The sequence below is a fragment of the Pteropus alecto genome, unplaced genomic scaffold, assembly GCF_000325575.1.
Source record: "Pteropus alecto unplaced genomic scaffold, ASM32557v1 scaffold101, whole genome shotgun sequence".
In the NCBI taxonomy this organism is placed as follows: Eukaryota; Metazoa; Chordata; class Mammalia; order Chiroptera; family Pteropodidae; genus Pteropus; species Pteropus alecto.
This window is the reverse complement of record NW_006432945.1, coordinates 6310292-6336558: the sequence shown is the minus strand read 5'-3', so window position 1 is coordinate 6336558 and position 26267 is coordinate 6310292. Positions and strand designations below refer to the sequence as shown.

Genomic DNA, 26267 nt, shown 5'->3' with positions numbered 1-26267 from the left:
TGCTAACCTCCCTATGTCTCCCTCCGTCATCTGTAGTATGAGGATTAGAACTGTATCTACCACATAAGTTTGTATGAGGATTCAACAAGATAGTATTTGTGAAGTGTTTAGAACAGTGCCTGGCACAGTGTAACCATTCAAAAAAATGTTAGCTGTTATTTTTAGGTCAGTGTCTGTCATTACCACTATATTATTTACTCTATGTTGTTATTGTCTATTACATTTTTCATACTACATCAGCACCTAGTACAATATATGGAATACAGTAGGTGTTCAATAAATATTTGATAAATGAATTAATTAATTTAAAATTAATGAAGAAAAAATGTGATAGTAAAGAAAAAGCAATTCTGCCTTTTTGATGTTCTGCCTTTGTTTTTGATATTGTTTTAAGACCCCAATTTTAATTTATTAGAGTGTTGTTTTAGTTGAATTCCTTAGTTCATGTCTCTGAGCAAGGCCCATCTCTACTTTTATTTATTAATCGATTCATTCATGTATTCATTCATTTATGTTCATTCCTGGCTCCTATTTCTCCTCCTCTTTCAGAGGAAACCATTTGAATGTGTGTGATGTTATTTCCTCCATGAGAGTGTGTTCTTCCAAAGCATACATTGTTTCATATGCATATGCTTTAATATGCATAAATGGCATTGCATTATTAATCTCATTCTTTGTCACTCCATTTTTTTCTGTGCATTACTTTTGCTTGTGAAATTCTTTTTTTGATTTTGAATAACAGACCGTAGTATTGTTTATTTCTTAAAGTTTCTGCTCATTTCAAAGTCATTGATTTACATTGTTGAAATAACCTGTATAATTTATTTGATAGTTAGATGTCCTAAAATTAAATTTCTCCTCTATAAATGCTGTATGCAGGCAAATAAAAACTTTAAATAAGGATGTAATATTTGAAACAAAAATATTCAAACATATTTAATGAAAGCACTCTTAGGTCTTTGTTGTACATTGACAAAACCATCTTAGGAATTGCCAACTACATTTTCCAAGTAAAATGCAGAATAATTCTATCTTTGAAGATTCTGGTCCTCGGTTTCAATTGGGAAAATAAAACTTAGGGACATAGTTTGATAAATCCATTGAGAAGTTCTAAGAAGACAAATAATTAACAGTACCATCAACTCAATGTTTTAGCAGAGTACAGTGGTTGGGCTTATATTAATAAATTAGAATATGTATTACTGATAGCCTCAGATTTCACTTATAACATATTTTCTATTATAGTTCCTCCAAGTGTCATTGGGCCTAACCCTGAAAATCTCACTGTCGTGGTGAACAACTTCATCTCTTTGACCTGTGAGGTCTCTGGATTTCCACCTCCTGATCTCAGTTGGCTCAAGAATGAGCAGCCCATCAAGCTAAACACAAATGCTGTTATTGTGCCTGGTAAGGAACTTGTTGCCTTTGAAAAGTGGGCAAAATGTTCTCATTTGCCTTTATTTTTCATGCAAGTGGCATTTCAAGTTAGTCTCTTTCCCAACTTTTGCTCTATTTATTTGTTCACATTCAATGTCTCTTTTTACCTGTTTGGGGCCACGAAGATAAGATCGTATAGAATTTTATGATTTTAGTGGGAATGTATGGTAACAAGGTCTACTTCAAGAAATCATGAAATTTAGGAATGACTGCTTAATAATTCCATGGGGTTGATAGGCTAGTAAATAGTGCTTTCATTGGATAAATCTACCAGTTGTTTTCAATCACTCCTAAAGCTTCTTGATGACAGACAAGTAAACAGACAGATTGACAGATAGACTGGTACTGTGGGAGAGTTAAACCCAGAAGATACTTGTTAACATATTTGACTATAGTACAATTTCTGTTTTCTCGCTGGGACCTATATCAAACAGTTCTATCCATGTTTGGTGACTGGCAAGAAAAATTTTTTGAATTTTCTTTTTTATAAAGAAGTAGATAGAATCAATAATAAAAGAAGGATCCAAGAAAACTGATTCAGTTATTTTATTTTAAATATAAAATACTTCTATATAAATTTTACTGTAAGGGGATATTTTGCCATTCACCTTATTGATAAAATCGTTATTAGAACAACCTCTGTACCATTCTTCAGTTTCCATTATATTTGCCCACAGGTGGTCGGACTCTGCAAATTATTCGGGCCAAGGTATCTGACGGTGGTGAATACACTTGTATAGCTATCAACCAAGCTGGTGAAAGCAAGAAAAGAGTTTCCCTGACTGTTTACGGTTCGTTTTTACTCTCTTCATAAAATTATTTCAATTTTAAACTTGTGTTAGATATTTTCTATCTGTGCACCTTAATGAAAAAAAAAATCCTTCTGTTCTTATTTCTTTTCTTCAGTGCCCCCAAGCATTAAAGATCATGGCAGTGAATCTCTTTCTGTAGTTAATGTAAGAGAGGGGACCTCAGTGTCATTGGAGTGTGAGTCCAACGCTGTCCCTCCTCCAGTCATCACCTGGTATAAGAATGGGCAGATGATAACAGAATCTACTCACTTGGAGATTTTAGCAGATGGACAGATGCTGCACATCAAGAAAGCCGAGGTGCATCTTTTATTCTTATTCGCATGTCGTGACTCTTTGGTGGGATTATGGAAGAGAGAGTTGAGAGTTGCATATTCTCTTTACTACAGTAAAAATGATTTTTATTTAAAAAAATAACATCGTCAAGACCATTGACCTTATTTTATTGAAAAAGAAAAAAAGGAAGATTGTAGAAGGCAATTAGAACTGGGGCGTTTGAGCATAAAGATGACTGATGATTTAATCTACACTTGAAGTGTGATTGGTCATCTATAACTTAATGGAGCACATACAATAGTATCTTTTTCTTTTAGGTATCTGACACAGGCCAGTATGTATGTAGAGCTATAAATGTAGCAGGACGGGATGATAAAAATTTCCACCTCAATGTATATGGTGAGCATCTGACTCTAATACAACTCTTTTTTCCCCCAGATATGCAAATGAAAGAAAGTACCCTGAATTAGCTTAATGAGGACACATGATTTTCTTCTGTCTTTTTACAGTGCCACCCAGTATCGAAGGACCTGAAAAAGAAGTGGTTGTTGAGACAATCAGCAATCCTGTGATCTTAACGTGTGATGCCACCGGAATCCCACCTCCCATGATAACGTGGTGGAAGAACCACAGACCCATAGGTAGTATAGCTGTGCATTTTTTGTGGTTGTTTTCTTTTGCTCTTAATGTACCAGATTTAAATATAAAATATAAAAAGTTACCACATTTTCTTATTATGCTTATAGCTGTGTTTAGTTCAGAAAACGTAATGTATTGAAATATAAACTTAGAAAATAAGACTCATAAAATGATCATTCATTTTATAAAGAGATTTTTCTTTTACCTTTTCCAAAAAGGCTCTCATTTAAATTAAAAGTGCAAAGCAAAGCATTTTTGTGGTAAATTGTAGAGATGTTAAAAATAAAAAGCTTTTTCATGTTTTGATTGTTTTACTTTGTTTCTACCTTTAGAAAATTCCGACTCACTTGAAGTTCATATTTTGTCTGGAGGTAGCAAACTCCAAATTGCCCGGTCTCAACGTTCAGATAGTGGAAACTATACATGCATTGCATCAAATATGGAAGGAAAAGCACAGAAAAACTACATTCTTTCAATTCAAGGTATGTGATTTTTTTTTTAGGCGAGGCACCCCTTGGTTGACCTCACAGATTGCAAGGACCTTGTCAGCTTACAATCCCTTATTGTTATTATTTTTTAATGCTTTGTGCTATAGCACCTGGTCTTCCTAGGTGCAAGGTACATGATTTACCTTAAATTTCTTTATTGTATTCTGTCTATGTACAAAACAAGTGTACATCTAAAGAATTACTTGTAATTTATTCAAAGTGTCTAGGTCAACAAAAAATATTGTCGATTCTTTTTTCTACTTTTACCAGTAGGTTCTATTTTTATGGAAATTGACATAAATGTGGAAAAAAAGAATAGTAGAAAATTGATGATCTCTCATTTTTTTCCATGCGTACCAAAATTATTACCTTCCTATAATATATATTCTGTTGAATTATACTTATTTATTCAAAATTGGCATAATTTATTTTGATGCTAAGCCCATATGTCTATTTTTATTTGTATATGTAAAATTAATTCATGCATTATGTTCTAACTAGAGATAGGGGATTGGATAAAATCAAGTAATCATGAATCTTATGTTATTTTGGGGTGAGAATAAGGAGCATTAATTCATTCGACAGATATTTACATAATGCCTACTGTTTCAACATGGTATAGAGCACTTTAGAGAGAACTTGTACCCTGTTGATTTTCAGTAAACATCTAATTATTACTTTTGGCTCAAAACTTCACCAAAATGGATATCTAACTTGAAACTAAGTTGAAATGCTTGCTTTTTAAAATATCGTTACAGTTATTTTGAAAAGAATTTCTCATAAATTATAAATGTAAGTTACTATCAACCTGTTGTGTGCTCTGCTAAAGTTAACTACAAAAAAAAACAAAAATAAAGAAAAATTAAAATAAGTATATGGGCATTCATGGTTTCCTGGATTAGTGAGGCTTTGAGGTTTCAGAAGCAAAATGGGAAAAATATTCAGGGATTCAGTGTCTGAAACTGCATATTTCATAATGTTTAATGCATTAATAATAATATTTGTTAATCATGGGGTATGTGGTGTGACCAAAGGTTTTACCAGACTTTTTACTTATGTTATTATACCCTAGAACTAGGAATAATATATGCACATAGGGCTTTGTATGGTGCTTGTCATATATTAGACACTCATTAAAGGATGTTTCTTATTAACATTCTTATTAATTTGACTTATTTAGTGCTCTGAATTCTTCAAATTTGATATCATTAATCTCATCTTCTCGATGACTTCAATGAGATTTGGAGAGATTATGTGCTGATAAATGTTTAACAATCGACTCTCCAGATAAAAAATGTCCTGATTTCTAGCTAATCATTTGCCAGTTTCCATGTGTAAATATACCCACTTTGGTTCATTTTAAGCTACCAATGTGATGTCACAGACCCATCAAGGAGGGAAAAAGTGCAAAATTGGCTTTTGCAAACTGATGTGAGCAACCCCAGCAGACAGCTATAATTATATGGAAGAGGAATTCAGATATTTTTTGTCTCATATCGTTATCAGTATTTTTATTTATTTATTACACAGATCATTAAAGTGAGATCCACACATGGCTAGAAAAAGAGAACAGAAACTATTGCATCTTAAAAACTACAATAAGCCTATCTTTTGTTCTGAATAAATAATATTTAAATTGCATTATGGAGAAAGAAATAACCAACTTAGGTACTTTTCTCAGACCTTTATGCTAAGATTTTATAAAACAGATTCTTCAGAATTGTACTAATTCTAAACAATCTATCAATAATTTAAGAGTGATTCTACTTAGCTGGAAGTATGTCCATCAATTAGACTTATCTCCAGTCCCTATGACTTAAATAATCATATCAACCTACAGGTATGCCAGGAATATTGAAGCGATTCTTTTACCTGTTTCTCATTTGAAAGTAATTTATGAGTAAACAATAATTTGATCTTGAACCACAATCCATGAAGAATATGAAATAAAAATGGAATATTGTTCTTTGTACCTTCTTAATGGAAATTTTTATTTCTCCAAAGTTCCTCCAAATGTTGCTGGTGCTGAAATTCCAAGTGAAGTCAGTGTCCTTTTAGGAGAAAATGTGGAGCTCGTCTGCAATGCAGATGGCATTCCCACTCCAGTTGTTCAATGGCTTAGAGATGGAAAAGCCATCACTAGCAGTGAAGCAGAAAGGATCCGGTATGTTTACAAAGAATCTTTGCATCATAAATTTTAAGGTCTTCTACAATGCTTTATGCTTCGAGTTTCACATGAATAATACCAAATTTTGTCTCCTTGTAACTTGGCTATCATTGTATTCAGAAATGAAAAAGATAAAATTGTGGAGAATTGGACACAGAAATTCTTGGAGAATCACTCAAAAGTGTGTGTGTGTGTGTGTGTGTGTGTGTGTGTGTGTGTGTTATCCATCATCTCTGTTATAAAATCTCCTCATTTATTCATACAAATGTTGATTAACTGGTGTCGATTTTATTCCTCCTAATCTCAGAATGTTTATACCAATTTATGATTTAAATTGGTATTTAAAATAAGTATTTCTTCCTACTAACATCAAACCAGTTTTATCTTACAAAAAATTCATCAATAGTCTTAGATATGATTTCATGTCTTGAGATCACCACATCACAAAACATGCCATACTGCTTGGCTCATTTTGAGAAAAGGTAAAAAATAATCATAACCCAGTTCATTCCTTATAATGATTTGTCCAATCCCATTTCCAGCTGACACATGTTACCCACACCACATACCACATAGAGATGGGATAATAATGTGATGAAGGGCCCCTGCTACTTTCAGTAACAAACACCAGTGGAAAGACAGTTCAGATTTCTGCACTCTACTAAATGACTTCATGACAAAGCCTCATTATATACACATACCAGAGTAATTATAGTTACTTCAAGAATTATATGTGCATAAGTAGGCATTAATTAAATATATTGTAATCCTTATCATTTTGAACCAGTATTTTAAATTTAATGGTTTGGAGTATTATTTTCTAGTTAATGAACTGAATATACATGGTTTAAAGGAAAATAAATGTGATTTTCTTTGAAGTTATTTTATATTAAAATTATTTAGATATTTTTCCCCTCTACAAAACTGGATAAATTGCCCAATAATATTTTAGCAATACATTTTAAGTTTCATTTCTCTAGTGTGGACATCTCTGAATAGTTAACAAATAATTTAATAATTTTTATTAAATCAGCTGATATTGACCATATTCTAAACCAAGTACTAGATAGTCAGTAGGGGTCTAAAGATCTTATATAATATTTATACTAGGAACTTATAGTCTATCACTTCTTTTCTTACATGAAGATCCCAAATGTACTTATTCTTATATCCATTTTATTTATTATTTGTTCACTGCTCCACAGTATGTATATGTTTGTAAGTAAAACGATTCATCAGTCAAATAAAGTAATTATTTCAAAGTCAACTTACTACTTTCCTTGGTCATGGCAATTTGATTTTTCATTTATTAAAATGGTTAAACTCATGGGTTTTTCCAATTCATATTTTGAAAAAGAAAAAATACAGTATAATTCTCAGTAATCATATTTAATAACATGATATGGTAGAAATGGAGTATTTTTGATACTGGGATAATCTAATAAAATCACTTGCAGGAATAACTATAGCCAGCAATTTAATCTCTATAGAACGCAGGAAGTTTTGTTTGATAATAGTGTGTGAAAAGATTCAATAATGCAATAATCTTAACTTAGATATCTTCGATAATCTAATGATATAGTTATTACTTACTATTATGTAATTTAAAGGAAAAGCTTTAGCAACTTTAGAAAAATTTTTGTAAACTATACCCATACATAACCCTGAGTTGTTACAGTTTAAATAAATTACTCTATTCTGCTCCTTCTCATTGAGTATTACTCATTGGTTTCTAACTAGATTTTTTGATATAAAATTTCTTATTGTAACATTCTTCAGTTTTATAATTTATAGTTAATTCCAACCTTTATGGACAACTGAGGAGAAAATATTCTAACTCTGAGAAAAACACACTCACACACACACACACGCACGTCTTTGCCAATGATTTGGCTGGAGAAGTTTCTAACCTGATTTTGATCATTTCCATTTTTCTCATGAGGAGGCCGTGGATATATAAGACGCATGACTGTGGAATTTTAGTTGGTTGCCTGAAATCTCCATCAGTTTGACTAGCTCTCACTTTACAGGCTTCCATGTACCTAGTGAAAAATACTTGAACCATTATATCCAAGAGAAAAACACATTTTATGGTGGTGTTTTTTTAAGAACACAGTAACCTGGAACAAGTCTTCCATATTTTAGCTCCACATAAAGCATCTCAGTGCCTCTTTTATGACCTCTTCTACAGGGTGACTGCACATGGCAGCACATTAAACATTTATGGAGCTCTCTCAACCGACAGGGGGAAATACACATGTGTTGCTACTAATTCTGCTGGAGAAGAAGACCGAATTTTTAACTTAAATGTTTATGGTAAATATGAAAGTTCACCTTCTTTTGACTATGCTACTTCGGGAATCTATCAGTTAAAAGAAATGAAGGTCCAGCAGTAGGTGTCTGAATTATTTAGTTTTTAAATATGATATCACTGCTGCTGCTTTTTGAGATACAAAGAAATGTGGGCAATTATAGTAGAGATGATTTGGACTAGTAGTACACAACCCACCCCCTTCTCTCTCTCTGTTTCCTCATGGCATAGTTCCACCAGCAATCAGAGGTAATAAAGAAGAAGCAGAGAAACTAACGGCTTTGGTGGATACATCGATAAATATTGAATGCAGAGCCACAGGGACGCCTCTACCACAGATAAACTGGCTAAAGAACGGACTTCCTCTGCCTCTCTCCTCCCATGTCCGATTGATGTCAGGAGGGCAGGTTATCAGGTCAGCTTTTATTCTGTTCTTTGCTAGACAGATAGTAGATTGTAGACTTTAACTTAGCAAAATGATGTTTAAGGAATGTTTTTTACCTAAGTTTTTACTATCGTTTGGTTTTTTCCTCTTTCAGTATGTTTTTAGAAGAGAGAGGAAAACAAATATAAAATTGAAATGGCTTTTTATTCTTATTTAAATATTCATGTTTTAGTAAATTTGTATAAAATAGATCTTTTATAGAGAGGCATATCTATCACAAATATATTTCCAAGAACTATTTTACCTAAAGCTTTATATGGCAAAACAATAAGAGGATGCCTACTACAATCATATGATTTTCATGTATACATCATTCTTTGTTAATATGTTTTTTAACTATTCACCTCTCAAATTGTGTTATATTTTAGGTGGCTTACTGTCAATGTCTAGTCAACGTAATTGCATTTGAGACATCTATATTTTGTCCTAGATGGTTATAAGCTTCATACTTAAATTTTTCCAGCATTAATCACTTTCTATAATCCATGTAGAAATTATAAATATTTTATTTGTATATGTTAAACGGGATCAAATTATGAAATGTTGGGTCGAATTGTTTTTCAGGATTGTGAGAGCTCAGGTGTCTGATGTTGCAGTTTATACTTGTGTGGCCTCCAGCAGAGCTGGGGTGGATAACAAACACTATAGTCTTCAAGTTTTAGGTATGTCACAGAAATAACCCTAGAACTTTACTATGTTTCCAATATTAAGCAACAGGCTTATATTTAGATATTGCCATATCAGAAAGGAATGGTAAAATAGCATCTTGCTGACTAGGGCAGAATGTATTTTCTCCCAAAGGGTTCGTATTTATTGGAGCATACTGTCTGATTGTCAAAATACTCTTCTAACCTCGAATTTTGCAATAATTTCAAATCAAATCTAAATTTTTAAAAATAGCATTGGAATCCAGACACATGACTACTCTTTTCGTACCAATAGAAAGTTGAGATTATTTTCTAATATTATTAGTGGCTCATTTAGAGTATTTAAAATATGAGTTGATATGTGCATATATGTGTCTCTGTGTATGTGTGTGTGCAGATAGAGAACCCTCACATTCCATTTCTGAAATATTAAGGTTTTCTGGTCTAGATTTCTCAATCCTCGAGAACATCTCAAAGAATTTAAGTAACTATTTACTATAGCCTACAAATGACTTGTGTTGAATTATAGAAAACTTACTCTAGAACTTGACATTATTTTATTTATTCCATGTAAGATAGTTGAAAGTCTACTTCTGGAGCAGTCATATGCACTATAACAAATTAAAGAGACAAACCTAGGAAGTTAAAAAATGGCCAAAATTTAAAACACACCTAGACTTCATATGTTCGACAAGAAACAGCCCTGAAATTTCCTTGCTAATACTGTGGAAGGTTAATAATTAGCCTACCTAATATGTGTTTTTATAGTAAAGTCATCAATTAATTATATGCTATTTTAAATTCTACATTTTTACACATCATAGAAATACTATAAAATTAATTGAACCCTTTGTTTTCTCTAAGTTGATCTCAAATTAAAATAGATATATTAATTTTTGTTTTCTGTCTAGTACCACCAAATCTGGACAATGCGATGGGAACAGAAGAAATCACAATCGTCAAGGGTAGTTCCACCTCCATGACATGCCTTACAGATGGAACCCCACCTCCCAGGATGTCGTGGCTTAGAGATGGTCGGCCTCTGGGGCTTGATGCCCATCTGACAGTAAGCACCCAAGGAATGGTCCTTCAGCTCATCGAAGCAGAGACTGAAGATTCGGGAAGGTACACCTGCATTGCCTCGAATGAAGCTGGAGAAGTCAGCAAACACTTTATCCTGAAGGTCCTAGGTATATAAACATTTAATAATTGGGAAGGAAGTGACTTAGCAAATAAGTACAATTCTTAGCATCATTTGCTATGGGACAAAATTTGTAAAAATTTCATTGAACTTCATATATCTGTTTTCACCCAAGATTAGTCTCATCTGAAGCATGTCTCATCTGTTTCTTATCTGTCTAAAAAGATGAAAACTCTTACTTGTAAAACACTATTCACTGACAAAGTCAGACAACTAATTAAGAAGTAGCTTTTTACTTTTTCCAAGAACTAAAAGCACATATGATCATAGCAATTTAATGAAAAAGCATAATGTTATGCTATTGTATGTTATGGCAAACAGTCTTTAAATGATCTAATCTGTAAATTATAGTCATGATAGTCATTTCAAATATTCTAATTCTATTTACTCTCGTATGCATTAAAATAAATATTTAAGATGTGTGTCCCAATGTTCTACGTACAAACAAATTGTATAAGGAGAAAACACATCTTTTCCTTGAAGTCAAAGAAATGAATTGACTATTTCAATAATCAGTACTTTTTTGGAGTTTTGTTAGTTTTTCCGCAATCATGTAAGTACAACCTCAGCTCCTTACATAGACAAAATGTACCTGATAAGGAATAACAAGAAGAATGTGGGCAAGTGTCTAGCCTAACAGCGGAGGATATGTTTTCAGAATGCCCTGTAGTCTTTCTCAAAGTACCTATTATAATTTAATTTTGTAGGTAGTACTGATTATTGAAATAGTCATAAGTCTGCTTCATCCTTAGTTAGACTCTTTGATGAGCAGTACCCATCTTATTTATTGCTGTATTCACAGTGCTTAGTATGATATTTGATGCATAATGTTTATCTGTTGGATTGAACTGAATGCTGTTAGATACCTGGCATCTGGATTAAAAGGAGTTTTAACTGTAGAGGGAGGCAAAAGGATATCTAAATAGACAAAGAGAGATACCGTGGTATAGGTGAGTGTTCCACAGAGTGAAGAGTGGTAGTGGAAGCAGGACTCCAGAGAACAAAAAAAAAAAAAACAAAAACAAACAAACAAATAAAACAGAAGAATGTGTGTCTGTGAGGAGGGGTGGAATAACAAATTCCTATACATCACTTCACAGAATATGAGGAATAACTAGAGATGCCATAAATATGACCTTAGTTATGCACATATTACGTACTAATTATTGAATATAGATTATGTGCTGGGCATGTTTCTAGTCATTGTGTAACAAATAATTATTGAACAACTACTATAGGACATATGTTGTGACAGTTACTTAAATGCACCCTTGAATAAGAAAGATATGGTCTTAGTTTTCAAATTTCTACATTGGGTGTGAATATGGATATTGAACAAATGAATACTTTTGACTGTGATGAGGATTATATGGCAAAAATAATACTCTGTGGGATGGTAAGCTTCAGAGATCTCCTCAAGGGTAAATCTGAGCCTCGAAGGGTAGGGCTGTAGAGGTGAGTGAGGCATTGCCGGCATCTTTCACTTGGAAGTGATGGAGCTTGAGTTGTCTATCTCTGAAACTCAGTGTACTCTCTGAAACTCAGTGTGACAGGAAGAGCAGCAAGGGACAAGACTGGAAATATACGTGGGCAGAAGCCAAACTGTGAAGAGCCTTGGGAACATTTTAGAGAATGTGGACCTCATTCCAAAGGCAGTAGAAGAAGCTTCAGCAGGGATGTGTTACAACCAGATATCATTTCCAAAAAAAATTCCTCTGATGACAGAGTGAAGAATGAATTGAAGAGTCTGTTGTATTTGCACAGGCCTAAAAATGCAGGGGCCTGGTCCAGGGTGTGGCAGTGGGGAAATAGAGAAGGAAAACCCCTCTAGGATTCATGAACTCAGAAACAGAACCACCGTGCATTTCTGGATGCAGCAAATGGAGGAGAAAAATAACACTGATATTGTTAAAACAGTTTACAAAGAACAGCCTTCCGAACTAAAGGCTTTAAAATAAGGATAATATTTGCTTAAAAGAAATTTGAAAACTGGCTCAGCAGAAAGATGAGAAGTTTGTACATTTCCATTGAAAGCTCATTCCATTAAGACCTGAAAAACTCTTCACTTAAATCAGTGCTATACTCAGAATTTGAATGTAAATGTCCTAATTTGGGAAACCGCTTTTCTCAACTTAATTCTGTCCACAGGGTGGGAGGTGTCTTGGTGTATTAGTGGTTCCGAAGTCCAGTTTGGTGAGAATACTGAAAGCAAGAGATAAAATCACGCAAAACGAAGCTGGGGCTGGGGGTTGACAGGATCCAGACTGTGAAGGGCTTTGTTGGCGGTATTAAGAATTTTGGTTTTTATCCTAGAACAATGGAAAAGTGTTAAGAGTTCTACTAGGTGGAATGCCATGAGCAGAGTTGCAGTTTGAAAAGATCACTCTGACTGCCGAGTGGAGAGCTACTTAAAGCAGGTCTAGAGTAGATTCTGAAACCAATATATTATTAGGAATTGTGTTTGGCAATAACAGAACATATAAAAATATGGAAGCCTAAATAAAGAACTTTTGTTTTTCTTGCCGAATGAGGTATCTGCAGGTAGGTAGTTGCATTGGCTCACCAGTTCAAATACCGTGCATTTCCATCATAGTCGTTCAGTGATCATGCATTGTCTACTCACCCCCAGCATCACTAGATGCAACAAGAGCAGGAAAAGTAAGGGCAAAGAGTTGCCCCATTAGGGATTTTTTTATAAGTCCCACAAAACCACTTCCACTTATATTTCGTGGGTCAGAATCTTCACATTGCGTTCCATCTGATATCTACTAAAGAGGCTAGGGAATTGCTAGCCCCAACAAAATCGTAATTGTAGGTTGAAGTATTAGGACTTAGTTGTGGATTTAAACATAAGGGAGTGATGAAGAAAATATCAAGGATGACTCCTGATCTGGTTCATGTGCTGAATGATTGGTGGATTTAATTCAGTAAGCAACATGGAGACATAAATCTTTTAAGCAAGAAAAACTTGAATCAATATAAATGCACTCAAGAAAATGTATTTTGTCTGACTTCTTAATTATAATCTAACAACAAATACAGATTTAATATATTCCAGAAAGGAAAACAAGGACCATAGGTAGAAATTTTTAGGAGTCGGGTTTTAATAACAATACCAAAAGCTGTAGTAGATATTGTAATAATATTAACTTTTTAAAAACCTTTAATTATAAAATAAAGGGTTCAGAAACACAAGAAATGTCCATAGTTTATAGATTATCTCATTGAATCCTCATTAACAACTCTATTATTTAAATAGTAATACTATCCTTATTTTGAGATTTTCTCAAATGCGCTAACCTAATAATTTTTGGAGCCAGGATTCAAACTCAGGTTGTTTGACTCCAGATCCTTGGCTGTGAGCCTCTGTTCTAAACTATGTGCCTGATAAAAAACAAAATATCTAATATTTGGAGCTGTCCAACAGCTGTTTGGTCTGCCTTATGAAACAGTAAGTTGGAAATGTTCATACAAAATGTGAATGATCATTGTAAGGGAAGTCCATTTTAAAGGGATTCCTAAACTTAGGAATAGTCGAACTACAAAACCTTGTTTCTTTCAAGTGTCTAGATTCCTTAACATACCTTTGAGAAAGATAATTTAGAAGTATGAATAACAAAAACAGGAAAGTATTTCTGCCAAGCCACAGCAAATGTGTTTTATGCAGAGTCTCGAATGTAACTTTTTTCTTCTGCTTCATCATTTCCTCTTAAAGTTCTGCACTGAAAAGATGATAGCAGAAATCCATAGCATTTGCCTGTTGCTTTTGTACAAACAGTAGATATTTAAAATGTACAAAAGCGCACACTATCTTTAACTACCGCTCTTTAAAAATGGTACAAGATGGGTTTAGTTTTTATTGTTTTCAAATCTTCTCAGTTGAATAATACTGCTCTAATTATCTGAATCCCAATTCCTGAGTTACAGTTACCTAGTAATGGCTTGCTATTTACTTCGTGTTCTGTCATAGGCATGGAACATCCCTTTTAAAACAGCACCAGTGACAAGTGGTAATAACACCTAGGAATTACCATTTTGGTATCTTTGTTCTAATCAATTTATATCATATGAGCTATAAATTTGAGTTGAATTTTCTTTTAAAGTTTCGCTAGTCAGCAGTATTTTATCAAACAGCATGTTTAATTGTTGTTTTGAATTGTTTTTAAATAGAACCACCTCATATCAATGCATCTGAAGAACCCATAGAGATATCAGTGATTGTTAATAATCCACTCGAACTTACCTGCATTGCTTCTGGAATCCCACCTCCTAAAATTACCTGGATGAAAGATGGACGGCCTCTTCCACAGACAGATCAGGTACAAACCCTTGGAGGAGGAGAGGTTCTTCGAATATCTAGTAGTCAGGTAAGTTCAAAGTTCATACCATTATTTTGTTCTAGATTAAACTCACTTGCTAATATATGAAATGGAGAAATTATATCTTCAAATCCAAATATATCACAGATCTCTGTAACTTTAGCAAGGGTAGATTGGTTCTATGATATATATGACTGTGTAGATACTTACAAAGTAACATGACTAAAAAGAAGAAATGGAAGTATCATATTAAACTCAGAAGATAGCAAGATACCTTCCCATTAATTTTTACAGGTTTTCACAATGCTATAAGTGACAATATATTTCCTGAAGCTCTTAATTTGTGTCATGTAGCCCTTACAGACTGGCAAAAAGCAATTCAACATATATATAGAGAGAGAGCCTGAGGGAACACTTTTAATCTCCAAGATGAACTACCAGACATGACAATCCGAAGAGACACAATTCTTCACAATATGAACAATTCAATAAAATTGACTGTTCTTTTAGGACGTGTTTAAGGAAATTAGTCAGAAATGTGAATATATTAAATAGAAGTATGTCTGGGGTGTCTTATTGTAATATTCTTCTATTCTACTAACAAAGGCAAGCCTTATATGACAAATATTATCTATCTGTGTCCCAATGCCCTTATCTGTAAACTGAGATTAAAAATAGTAATAATATCTAACTCCTACACTTGGGGATTTAGAGATAGATAATCTAATATGATATGCTTAGACTGGTGCCACAAGCATGTAGCGATATAAAATCGAGTTAGATTGGATTGTTGTTGTTGATGCTGCTTTGATTGTTTTTATAATCATCATTCTTTTAAAAATAGAATAATAAATTATGTAATCATATTTTGTGTGCATTTTTACTGAGTAAAGAGGAAGGAAAGGGAGCCTGAAAAAGAGCTGAAGACTATAAATTGTGTCAATGCTGTATTCAGATATGGGCTCTATTACACTGTGACCCTTATGACAACTCTGTGACGCAATACCTTTGTCCCCATTCTGCAAATCCAGAAACAGACCCAGAGAGATTAAGTACTCGCCTGGCAAGCACTTAACACTGCTCAGTATTGGAACCGGGACTCAATCCTGGGTGTGGCTAGTCAGAAGCCTAGTCAGGGGAACTCAGCACAGTTCTTATGTCTAACACCAAGGAAAACACACCTTCCATTCCCCTCTTCTTTCCCTCAAACGTTGCCATAACCCAGAGAAAACACAGGTCAAACTATCAAACCGCCTACTAAATCAAAACCCTCGACAATTACAATTTTAACAGACTAAAAAAGGAAGAAAAAGAATTTTGTAACGTAACGAGTAGCATGAAGACGAGAAAGTATGTGGAATAGAAATCATACATTTATAAAGGAATCATAAATATAAAGGAATCATGATAAATAAAGCTCGAGAGAGAAATTAAGGCCATATTACAGTAGGTCTTAAATGCAAGAATGAAAAGTTGGGTTGTAAATGAACAAGACAATGGTTCCATGAAGTGTTAAATGGTGACATATATTTAGCTGTTGTGGAGAATATGGACCTAATATATAGGACATTTCTCAGCCTTCAAGAAGGCTTCAGTTGTCTAGGAGAATAAAACTACGTGTATGATAAAATTAGGAAAAGACATAATAAGAAAACCATTAAAAACATTGTTGAAGTGAAAAATTAAATATTACTAAGTACGAAGACTGCGCTCGATTCCTCTCCTCCTCTGTTTTCATGCATTTTTTGTACATCTCTGCAATAGCACTCACTAGATTATGTATTACTTTGTCTTTTCATGTATATATCTACAGCATATCATTGGCCTGGCAACGACACATGAATGTTTTGTAAATTCCAAATTGCATGGTAGAGACAAGAGTTTCCTAAAGAGGGAAAAATTCTGTGACTTTATGTTCTGTATCTTCCGTACCTTTGCAAGCCATAACGCATGTCAACAACTCTGCAAAATCTCACACTAAAGAATTCTGATTAACTATCTTTGTCAAACACCTTATTAACAGAACATGTTTTAGAAAATGTAGCTACAAATAATGACTGTTGATATCCTGAAGGGTATAAAGTTGTCAGGAAGTATTTCTCGGAGAAAGCAAGATATAAGAGTAGTCATGATTCATGGTTCAAGTTGGTAGACAAGAGTTGACTTTGAGATTTTCATATATGAGAAATTCAGAAATTATTCTCTAAGCAACAGCACATCATTTTAAATTCTTAATTGAAGGACTATGTGAGTGCCATTCTTCTAAAGTTGTGTCTAAGTAGTTTTCCAAACATGCTAGTCTTAACATGGTGGTCTTAATTTTTTTCAAAGGAGTTTTTCCAGCCTACCAAAAAGTTTTCTGTAACCTATAAAGTCAGTTTTGAATGTAAGAATTTTAAAATTCCCAATATACTAGGCATGTTCAAGTAGTAAAATAAATGAAAACAAGATTTTTCAGCTTTGCCAAAATACATTTCCAGAGTATACTTTACATATCCATAAATATGGGCTGTGTCTATACAGCATCAAATGTATGAATGAAGACTCACATTTACAGTGGAAACTGCATGAGGATTTTTAAAGAAATGTTTCTGGTCTTAGAAAATAGTAGATTTTGCTGTCAGTCTGATCCTATTTACTGCCAAATTATATAGCATAGTTCTTTTGCTTCACCATATATGTCAAAGGTAGATTCAGAATGTGATATTAATGTGTTCTGTTTAAATAATCCAATATTTATTTATTTACCTATTTATTTATTCATTTATTTATTTACTTACTTATTTACTTATTTTATTCAAGAAGACTCCAATCGAACTTTTCAATCTACAATTCAAACCCATAAATACTTACTTCTTCAATAAACATTGAGTATCTAGTCTGTCATGCATGCTGCTAGGTCCTGTGTATATCTGCCTTTTCTGGGATCATTAAATACATCTAATGTCCAAACATTCTGAGATCAAATACCGAAACCCTGTTAAAACATAGATTTACATATAACAGAAATGCCAAGCAATGCTCTGTATCAGAGTACTAGTCATAAATGTCAAAACAGTTTATTAAATTTTAAGTATTGTTCAGTCTTAATGACATCTTGCTGTGTGTGAGACTTTTAAATTAAATTTAAAATAGTGGATATTTATTCTTATCACCAAAACCAACATGGTAATATTGTGTAATTCATTTATTTGGATTTTGTAGGTGGAAGATACAGGAAGATATACATGTCTGGCATCCAACCCTGCAGGAGATGATGATAAAGAATATTTAGTGAGAGTGCACGGTAAATTTGGCAAAATGTTCTGTAGTCCGTCATACCCTGATACCTAATTAGAAGCCATAAATATGGAACATGGGGCTGCTCCATAGCATATCATAAGATATGTTTATGCATTAGGAAATATGTACTTTTGTAAATCTGATTCTTATATTTGATCAAATTCTTTTCAGAAATAGTTCAATGGATTTTGTTATTTTGTTCCTGTACAAATAATTAATATTCACTGCTTTAAAACTACAGAATATCAATTATGATAAAAAAGAAAATTTATCCATAATCTCACCACTCAAAGATCATACAGCATATAGTACTTAACTTGTTTTTTAATCCCATATAATGGTATGGTGAACATGTTTTCATGTCAAAAACGTATTTTTATAATATTTTTTAGTGATTGCGTAGCATTTTATTTATTGAATATGCTATCATTTATTTAAACCATTCCCTATTTGAGGAATTTAGGCTGTTCCTATATTTTCACCAATATAAGCAACACTGTTATAGGCATCTTTGTACATACATGTTTGTCTATTTCCTTAATTATTTTATTTTGATAAATTTCTATAAATTTCTTGTTTGTTATGCACACTCACACGCACTTGAACATACACACACACATATTTTAAGGCCAAAGTACCTTCTAAAAGTTGGGCCCATTAGACTCTGGCATAAAAATGAGAATTCCTCATGGAGAGGAACACTAAACAGAAGATTTTTGTCTCTTTCTCAAAGCTTAAATGACTAAGCAGTGCACATTGTAAAGCTAGAGCAATGTAGGAATGTCCTTCTCCCTCTGCCCACAAATTAGACCTGCTACTAATTGACATGTAAATTGTGTATTATAATATGAGTTACTGTAAAAAGATACCTTTCTGCATGGTAAGAAAAATATACACATTTCAGTATATTTTGATGGACAGCCCTAATTTAGTAATTTTCAAGTCTGATGTTCAGAGAAAATTATTACCAAGTGTATTTCTGGACATGGCATCCCTTCTTTGCGCCTTAGTTGCTTTACCTGTTAAATGGTGATGTTAATGTGGTTATATTACTTATCCTATCATTCATGTGGCTGTTAGAAGAATTTTATTACTTAATGTATGTGAAAATATTGAGTATGGTATAAATAGTGGTATGTGTTTATACCATACTCAATATGGTATAAACCTATTATACCTATTGTAATTCAGACCATTTTACATCTCGTTTTTTGAAAGCCTTTGATGTATTTGTTCTCACACCTAGTACCCCCTAATATTGCTGGAACTGATGAGTCCCAGGATTTCACGGTGTTACGGAACAGACAAGTGACGTTGGAATGCAAATCAGATGCGGTGCCCCCACCTGTGATCACTTGGCTTAAAAATGGAGAACGGTTACAGGTAAATCTTGCTAAATTCCACAGATTTATTTAGAGGAAAAAAAGGGTTAGCGCTGGAGTCTTTGCTAGGTAGACACAATGGAACAGCATCAGGCTACCAGTTATTCAGCATTGCAGGGGTGGGCACAGGGTCCTTCGATCAGCCTTTTTTTCTCAACCTTTCCTAGGATAGTTAGTAATTAGTTATGAGTCCAAAGACAGGTATTTTGATTCAGACACTCTGTGAATTGGCCTAAGTATGTATCTCCTGAAGCCCGTGGATTAAAGTAGGATTTAAAACACTCAGCTATTTCTTTACTTGAGAGAGAGAAGACACTTTTGGAGTCTCAGAAGAACTGACTTGTGCTGCCAAGTCTCTACAGCAAACCTGGTTACTAAATGTCCCTTGTCTAAACTCAACCTCAAGAGTAACCCCAAGGATCTGTGAAATATCAGGAGTCTAAGACTAGAATCCTTGAAAAACAGTTACTGGCAATCTAAAGCCTCCCACACTCAGCAGATAACTGTCTGCTGCCATAGAGCATCACAGGCTGGGATCCTACTTAGCCTTTTAGCATTGGCTCGGTCTTGACTTTGAATGTTCTTCTGATTGTCCTTATCCTAGTAGTTACTTATCTTATTTTTCCTCCTTTCTTCTTTCGCATCCTGTTAGTATAACCTATTGTGGTAAACTATAACTCATTATAAAAGATTATCCCCCTTACACCTAAGGCAGAAAGACTTCCACCACCACCAAACTAGAGCAAACACCAACACGGAGAGACTGGGTTCTGAGAATGAGTTACATTAAATCATCACGTGTATCACTCCCCCCATCCCCCACCCCACCACCGTACCTTGTTTCTCTATTGTGTGCCTACTGTAATGCTAGGTGCTGTGATTGCTACTGAGATTAGTCTTGACCCTCAAAGACCTCATAGACTACTGAAAAGAAACAGAAGTAAATCGAAGATTATAGAGTAGGTACTGCTGATAAATTAAGTTAGAAGGATGTATAGCATTTTATGGCAACAGAGAGGAAAAGCAAGGATCCCAGGTCGAAGTGTGAGGAAACACCCCGGGATAGGCTCTTGGAAAGGATGAGTTCAGTTTTAAATGATGGGTAGATGTTGGGTAAGAAAGAAGAAGGTAACTCCACTCACTCCACTCACAAGTAATGGCATATACAAAGCCATTACAGGAAAAGTAGCTTAGTATGGCTGCAGTAGACCTCGATTAAAATTCTTCGATAGATTCCCCACAGATTTCAGGATTCAGGTTACTCAAGGCCCTTCACTCTCTGGCTTTTCCCACATAGTCTTTTCTCCCATGTGTTCATTCCATTGTAGACCATTAGGTGTTCAGATAGGGACTGAATGAATGTTGCCAATGGGGAAGTTCAGGCTAATCCCAGAAATGACCAAGTGATGTAAGTATTAAGACAGAGTGAGTTTCTCAGTTATAGGGAAAAAAAAAAAAAAAAGATGAGTTCAGTTTTAGATATTTCGAGTTTGAATTACCTTTATACTATCCAAGTGGAGATTCTAAAAAGCATTAAGGAATATGGATCCATATTTCTTAAAATGTCTTTGATTTGGTAGTCCTCATAGTATAACTTGTTGTCAAAGCCTCAGATTAGTATTAGGTTGGCCAGAAAGCTTCCAGTGTTGAGAAACCCGGAAAATGAGACTGAAGCCTGAGGCAATACTGACAAGTATAAGGTGAACAAAGGAAGAAGAGAAAATGAATGCGATCGAGAAGGACTAGGAGAGATTAGACGTAACCTAGGAGACTTCGATGTATTGAAAGCCAAGGCAAAGGGAAGGAGTGGTTAACAGGCCACATCAGGATACAAATGAAATTGTGTCCATTGACTTTGGCAATAAAAGAAGTGACTGAAAGATCTGAACAATGGTTCTTCAATAGAGCTATCGAAGTAGCAGACAGGTTACAGTCATTGGGGGTGTTAAGAAGAGGAAGTAAAAATAATCGTAGACTAGTTTTTAAATATAAAAGAAGTTTGTAAATGTTTATTTACTGAAAGAGATTGAAGATATAGGAGAGAAAGAAAGAGAAATTTGGAAGACAAGGTGAATGGGATGAGAAAGGAATGGGACCCTGACGGGAGCAGAGATTAGCCGTGAGCAGAAGAACTGGCCTTTTTTAACAGAGATGGGAAAACCGGAAGGATGGTTGCATTTGTATGCAAGATGGGAGGACAGAATTGCAGGCAGGGGGGTTTGATTTTCTCTGTGGAGGACAGCAAGGCCATCGTCTGAGACTGCGGTTGTCTCCCAGGAGAGAAGTCAAGTGTGAAAGAATCGCTGATGGTTAGTGGGAGGGGAACCAAAGAAAATTGTCGTGAGACTTAGTAAGTTTGCAGAATTTACTGACGTTCGTGGAAGAAAGACATTATAAGACCCAACTCTAAAAAATTGTATTCGCCTTAAACCCTGCTACACCCATGTAAAAATTAAAGATTAAAATATGTTTTATAGAATTTACCATGTATGTTTAAGAAACCACTTATTCTCATCAGGGATAATAAAATTTTATCACTGGTAGCCCATAGAAAAAACATGTGTGGACTTTTAAAATAAATGGACCTGAATTGCATATTTTAGCATGAACAACTTTTTTCATTATTAATATATATCTATCTGGGACAAAGCCCATATGATAGAAGAGTCCTATTTCGGCTCTTTCTGAAGTAGGCATAACCAGAAAATATCAGTCTTTGATGCTACCTGGCATTTTTTAATGATTACAAACATCATGCATTTTAATTTATGCAAAACTATTTGTTTACATTTATTTCTCTAATTGGACTAAATAGCAGAGGTTAAATTTAATTGTCTCTATATTTTCAAAATACTTGGTTCCGTGCCTGGACACAAAATAAATGCTTAACAAATGTTTATAGGCTAAAATCATTTATTTACTTATTTTAAAAATGCTAATGGATAATTGTTTCCTATAAGTTAACCAAAGTTAATTTACTAGTAAGGAAGCTTTCAGTTTTAAGTGAGAGAATTCAAACTCAAACCTAGTTAAATGGGAAGGTTATTTATTAGCTACAGTACATGAATTTAGGCTTTAGGCATTTTACTAGATTAAAGCCTCTGGAGGCTTTAATCATGTAATCAAGCATCTGTGTCCTTTCTGCGAATCTGGACTCTGCTTGCTTTGTGTTAGGGTCAGAGCAGGCTGTCCCCACAGGGTGATAAGACTGCCACCCGGCTTATGTCATCCTCACTACCAGTGATTCTAGTGGAAAAAAGCATGCCTTATTCCCCAACACTTCCAGCAAAGGCCTGCGGAGGGCTCTGATGGGCCCAGCTTCAGTCACCTGACCATCCTTGAGTGGGTCATTTGGGGACAGTTATTATGCTCTTGCCTTAACCACACTCACAGAAATAGTTCCTAAGGGTTTTTGATACCAGGATAATAAGGGAGCGGGGAGAGGGGGGAGCAGACAAAGCATACTGGAAGACAGTCACTCTTCAGTTCACTGTAGTTACTTTTGATGTTATAAAGTAATATTCTATTTCCTTTTTCTGACGTTTTAATGACAAGTTTTACTTGCTGAATCCAGGCAACACCTCGAGTACGAATCCTATCTGGAGGGAGATACTTGCAAATTAATAATGCAGATCTAGATGATACAGCCAATTATACCTGTGTTGCCAGCAACATTGCAGGAAAGACTACAAGAGAATTTATTCTCACTGTAAATGGTAAGAAAAATTAATCATTGTTTCGCAACTTAAAAATTTAGCCAAGGGCATTCAAAAAGATGATCATACTAAATTAATTGCTTTGGTTATCTTATTTCCTTTGAAAAAGACAACATGTAGTATTTGTGTTATACCTACATTCAAAATAATTCAATTTTGAAAAAATAAAGATACATCACCCTTAGAGGATAATATCTGTCCATTTGTTATCAGCATATCTTGATGCGTTATCATTCAGATCACAGCCATTAAGAAAATTGATACCCTACATCTCTAAATGACAAGTGGCCCATTATTTAGTTCACCTTTACTGATTTTGGTATTTGAGTATATATGCACTAGACTGCCATAAAACTATAACTTTCTCAAATGTACAATGTAAACACTAACATTTGCCAAATTTACGGACTTTTCCCCAAAACAGTCCCTTTGAATCTTTAATATATGAAACTTTACAGGATATTTGGTGACCCGTACAACTAATATCTCTAATACTAAAATTAAAATTCAACTTTTCTATTCCCATATGCACACGATGATTAATAAAATACATGCTCTGCGAATTGCCTGATTAATCACAGATGTGCTTTTTGTTAAAACAGCCCACTTTCTGTTCTTTATTTAAAGTGAAGTTGTGCCAGTGTTAACATTCTCTGACCATTATTTGGCCAAAGAGAAATAAGAAATATCATCTTTAATTTGCATCAGACCAGAGCTGATTTTTATTCAAGCCTCTCATGGAAAGCCAGATTTCACACACCATATCAGGGATTTAAAATCCCCTTCCCCCATCTACTTTTTATTTTTAAACACAAAGTATCTTGAATAAAATTGTAGGCATTAACCCCCGGTTCTATTTATATTAACCTGAATTAGCTGTGAGTGAAGTTATACATTCGACTCAAAACTCACTTTGTATTACTACTTCAGAGCCTTAGTTCAGGCTGTGATATAAAAATGAAGTTTTCCACATACATCTCTTGTCCAGTGCCTCCAAACATAACGAGTGGGCCCCAGAGTCTTGTCATTCACTTAAACAAGTCAGCCGTGTTGGAGTGCTTCGCTGAAGGCGTGCCAGCCCCAAGGATAACGTGGAGAAAGGATGGAGCCATTCTCTCTGGGAGTCATGCAAGGTAACATTTCTGGAAAAGGATGAAAGATACTGTAAAAACTGAAATGCAGATCCTTACATCTTTTCTCCAATGCATTATTTTGATCTCATTATATTTAGATTTAGTCTCTTCATCTTAACATGAGAATCAAAATGCAGTAATTTAAAAGCAAATTCCTTCGACGTATATCCAAAATATAACAATGATCATCCATCCAAGATCACAAGGTCCATCTGCTGCGTACCTTTGGACAATAAATATCTCTCTCTTTTTTTTTATCCAAGGGTATTATAAATTTCTGAAGCAGGAAAAAGACTAAAAATGGGTTTAACTAAGTCTCAGTCAAAATGTGAATAATCAGAAAGGGCTGATTCAAGAGACTTCACTTGTGATCTTTCTCGTAGATACTCCATCTTGGGCAATGGCTCCCTTCACATCCAGTCGGCACACGTCACCGACACTGGGCGGTATTTGTGTATGGCTGCCAATGTCGCCGGAACAGACCGCAGGCGACTAGATTTACAAGTCCACGGTAAATATGCTTTTATGAGCAATAACCAGTCTTTGAGTCACTTGTTCTTTGATAGCCTAAACCAATAAGGTCATAAGGATCTGGATGTCCAGGGCTATTTAAATGCATTACAGTATATTTCGAACAGTCAAAGCCCATGTTTTCTCATTATAAATAGCACCATCACGGCACTATTTAAATTCACAGAACTGTTTTGTTTCTGTAACTATGAGGCAAGTTACCAATGATTAATTTCAGTTCAGCAGAAATACTTCAGACGGCATGCTGTTTGCTAAAGGTGTTTCCCTCTTACTTGGTGATTTTGTTTTAGTTCCTCCATCTATCGCTCTGGGTCCTCCCAACATAACTGTAACAGTAAATGTTCAAACTACTCTGGCTTGTGAGGCTACTGGAATACCCAAACCCTCAGTCAACTGGAGAAAAAACGGGCATCTTCTTAATGTGGATCAAAATCAGAATTCATACAGGTAAGAAATAATTTAATCGAGAAAACCCACCTACTATTTAGAAAAATGTTTTTAAAAAGAATTAACATTTTAACTCTACCAATGGAAACAACAAATATATGAAGTATGAAGAATTAGCTAGTACGTAGTGAGTGTATATTTTTTTCTTAATATGACATTAGTTTTCAAACCTAAAATCTTTCTGAATCATAGGTACCACTTTTTCTATCCATTAGCCCTGCGGATGGCTATTCGTAAGGTCTACAGGATTAGATTTCTATTCTGTTTTATTTTTTTAGCACCTTCCAGAGTCTTATAAAGACAAAGGATGAAAGCATCATTTGGTATAAAAGAAAAACCATTCTGTAAAAATAACACGAGCTTTAGTTATAGAATGAAAGTCCAATTTTATACCTTGAAACACAACTTAGGTATTTGGCAGCATGTGTGGGAAGGAAAAACAGCATTTTCTCCAGTGTTTTGCATTCCTCTGGCTTTACTACCATAGCTTATAGTATGACAGTGTATGCTTTTTTAAAGGTTAACCTTTAAGTCACTAGGAATTTCCAATGCTTTAGATGAGCATCATTTCTTGTACCTCAATTGAGTTAATAGCTAGGTATCTTGTCAAAGGATTTGCCATGGTACTAAAAAGAAATGTTCTCGTAGATGTACTTTGACCAAAAATCAGTTCTGAACATCAGGAAATATGAAACTAGGAGTGTTTCACTTGAAATGGTATTACCTCTCTCTTTTTCATCCCTTTCACCCTTTAACATTAGAGTTTAGTGACTTGAAGGTACACAGTGTGTGAAAAATGTACAATGCCCTTGAATAAAAGAGCACGTCAAATAAAATTATTTCTATTCTATTAGTGCACAGTTTAAAGTAAGAAAATAGATGTTCTCATTTAGATTCGCTTTAAATAATGTATGTGTGTTTTCTAAACTTCCTAAACAGTCGAAGTGAGCCACAGCACTTTAGTTTTGAGTTGGTTAGAAGTTAAGGCAAAGACTCACTGATATATGTACTATGCATCTCCAAGATATCCAGCACAT

The 26267-nt window shown here is 34.4% G+C and overlaps 1 protein-coding gene across 2 annotated transcripts in view; it reads left to right on the top strand.

Moving 5' to 3' along the window:
- HMCN1 (hemicentin 1) overlaps positions 1 to 26267 on the top strand; it is a 375430-nt gene that overhangs the window by 287092 nt on the left and 62071 nt on the right. For both annotated transcript variants that reach the window (XM_025043935.1, XM_006907734.3), the window contains exons 58-75: positions 1246 to 1407; positions 2115 to 2228; positions 2344 to 2546; positions 2840 to 2921; positions 3032 to 3163; positions 3494 to 3643; positions 5654 to 5813; positions 8008 to 8132; positions 8359 to 8542; positions 9137 to 9234; positions 10131 to 10409; positions 14591 to 14787; positions 17944 to 18025; positions 19268 to 19404; positions 22978 to 23119; positions 24108 to 24252; positions 24636 to 24763; positions 25074 to 25230. In XM_025043935.1, coding sequence (XP_024899703.1) covers positions 1246 to 1407; positions 2115 to 2228; positions 2344 to 2546; positions 2840 to 2921; positions 3032 to 3163; positions 3494 to 3643; positions 5654 to 5813; positions 8008 to 8132; positions 8359 to 8542; positions 9137 to 9234; positions 10131 to 10409; positions 14591 to 14787; positions 17944 to 18025; positions 19268 to 19404; positions 22978 to 23119; positions 24108 to 24252; positions 24636 to 24763; positions 25074 to 25230 — 2677 coding nt within the window. The remainder of the gene's footprint in view (positions 1 to 1245; positions 1408 to 2114; positions 2229 to 2343; positions 2547 to 2839; positions 2922 to 3031; positions 3164 to 3493; positions 3644 to 5653; positions 5814 to 8007; positions 8133 to 8358; positions 8543 to 9136; positions 9235 to 10130; positions 10410 to 14590; positions 14788 to 17943; positions 18026 to 19267; positions 19405 to 22977; positions 23120 to 24107; positions 24253 to 24635; positions 24764 to 25073; positions 25231 to 26267) is intronic.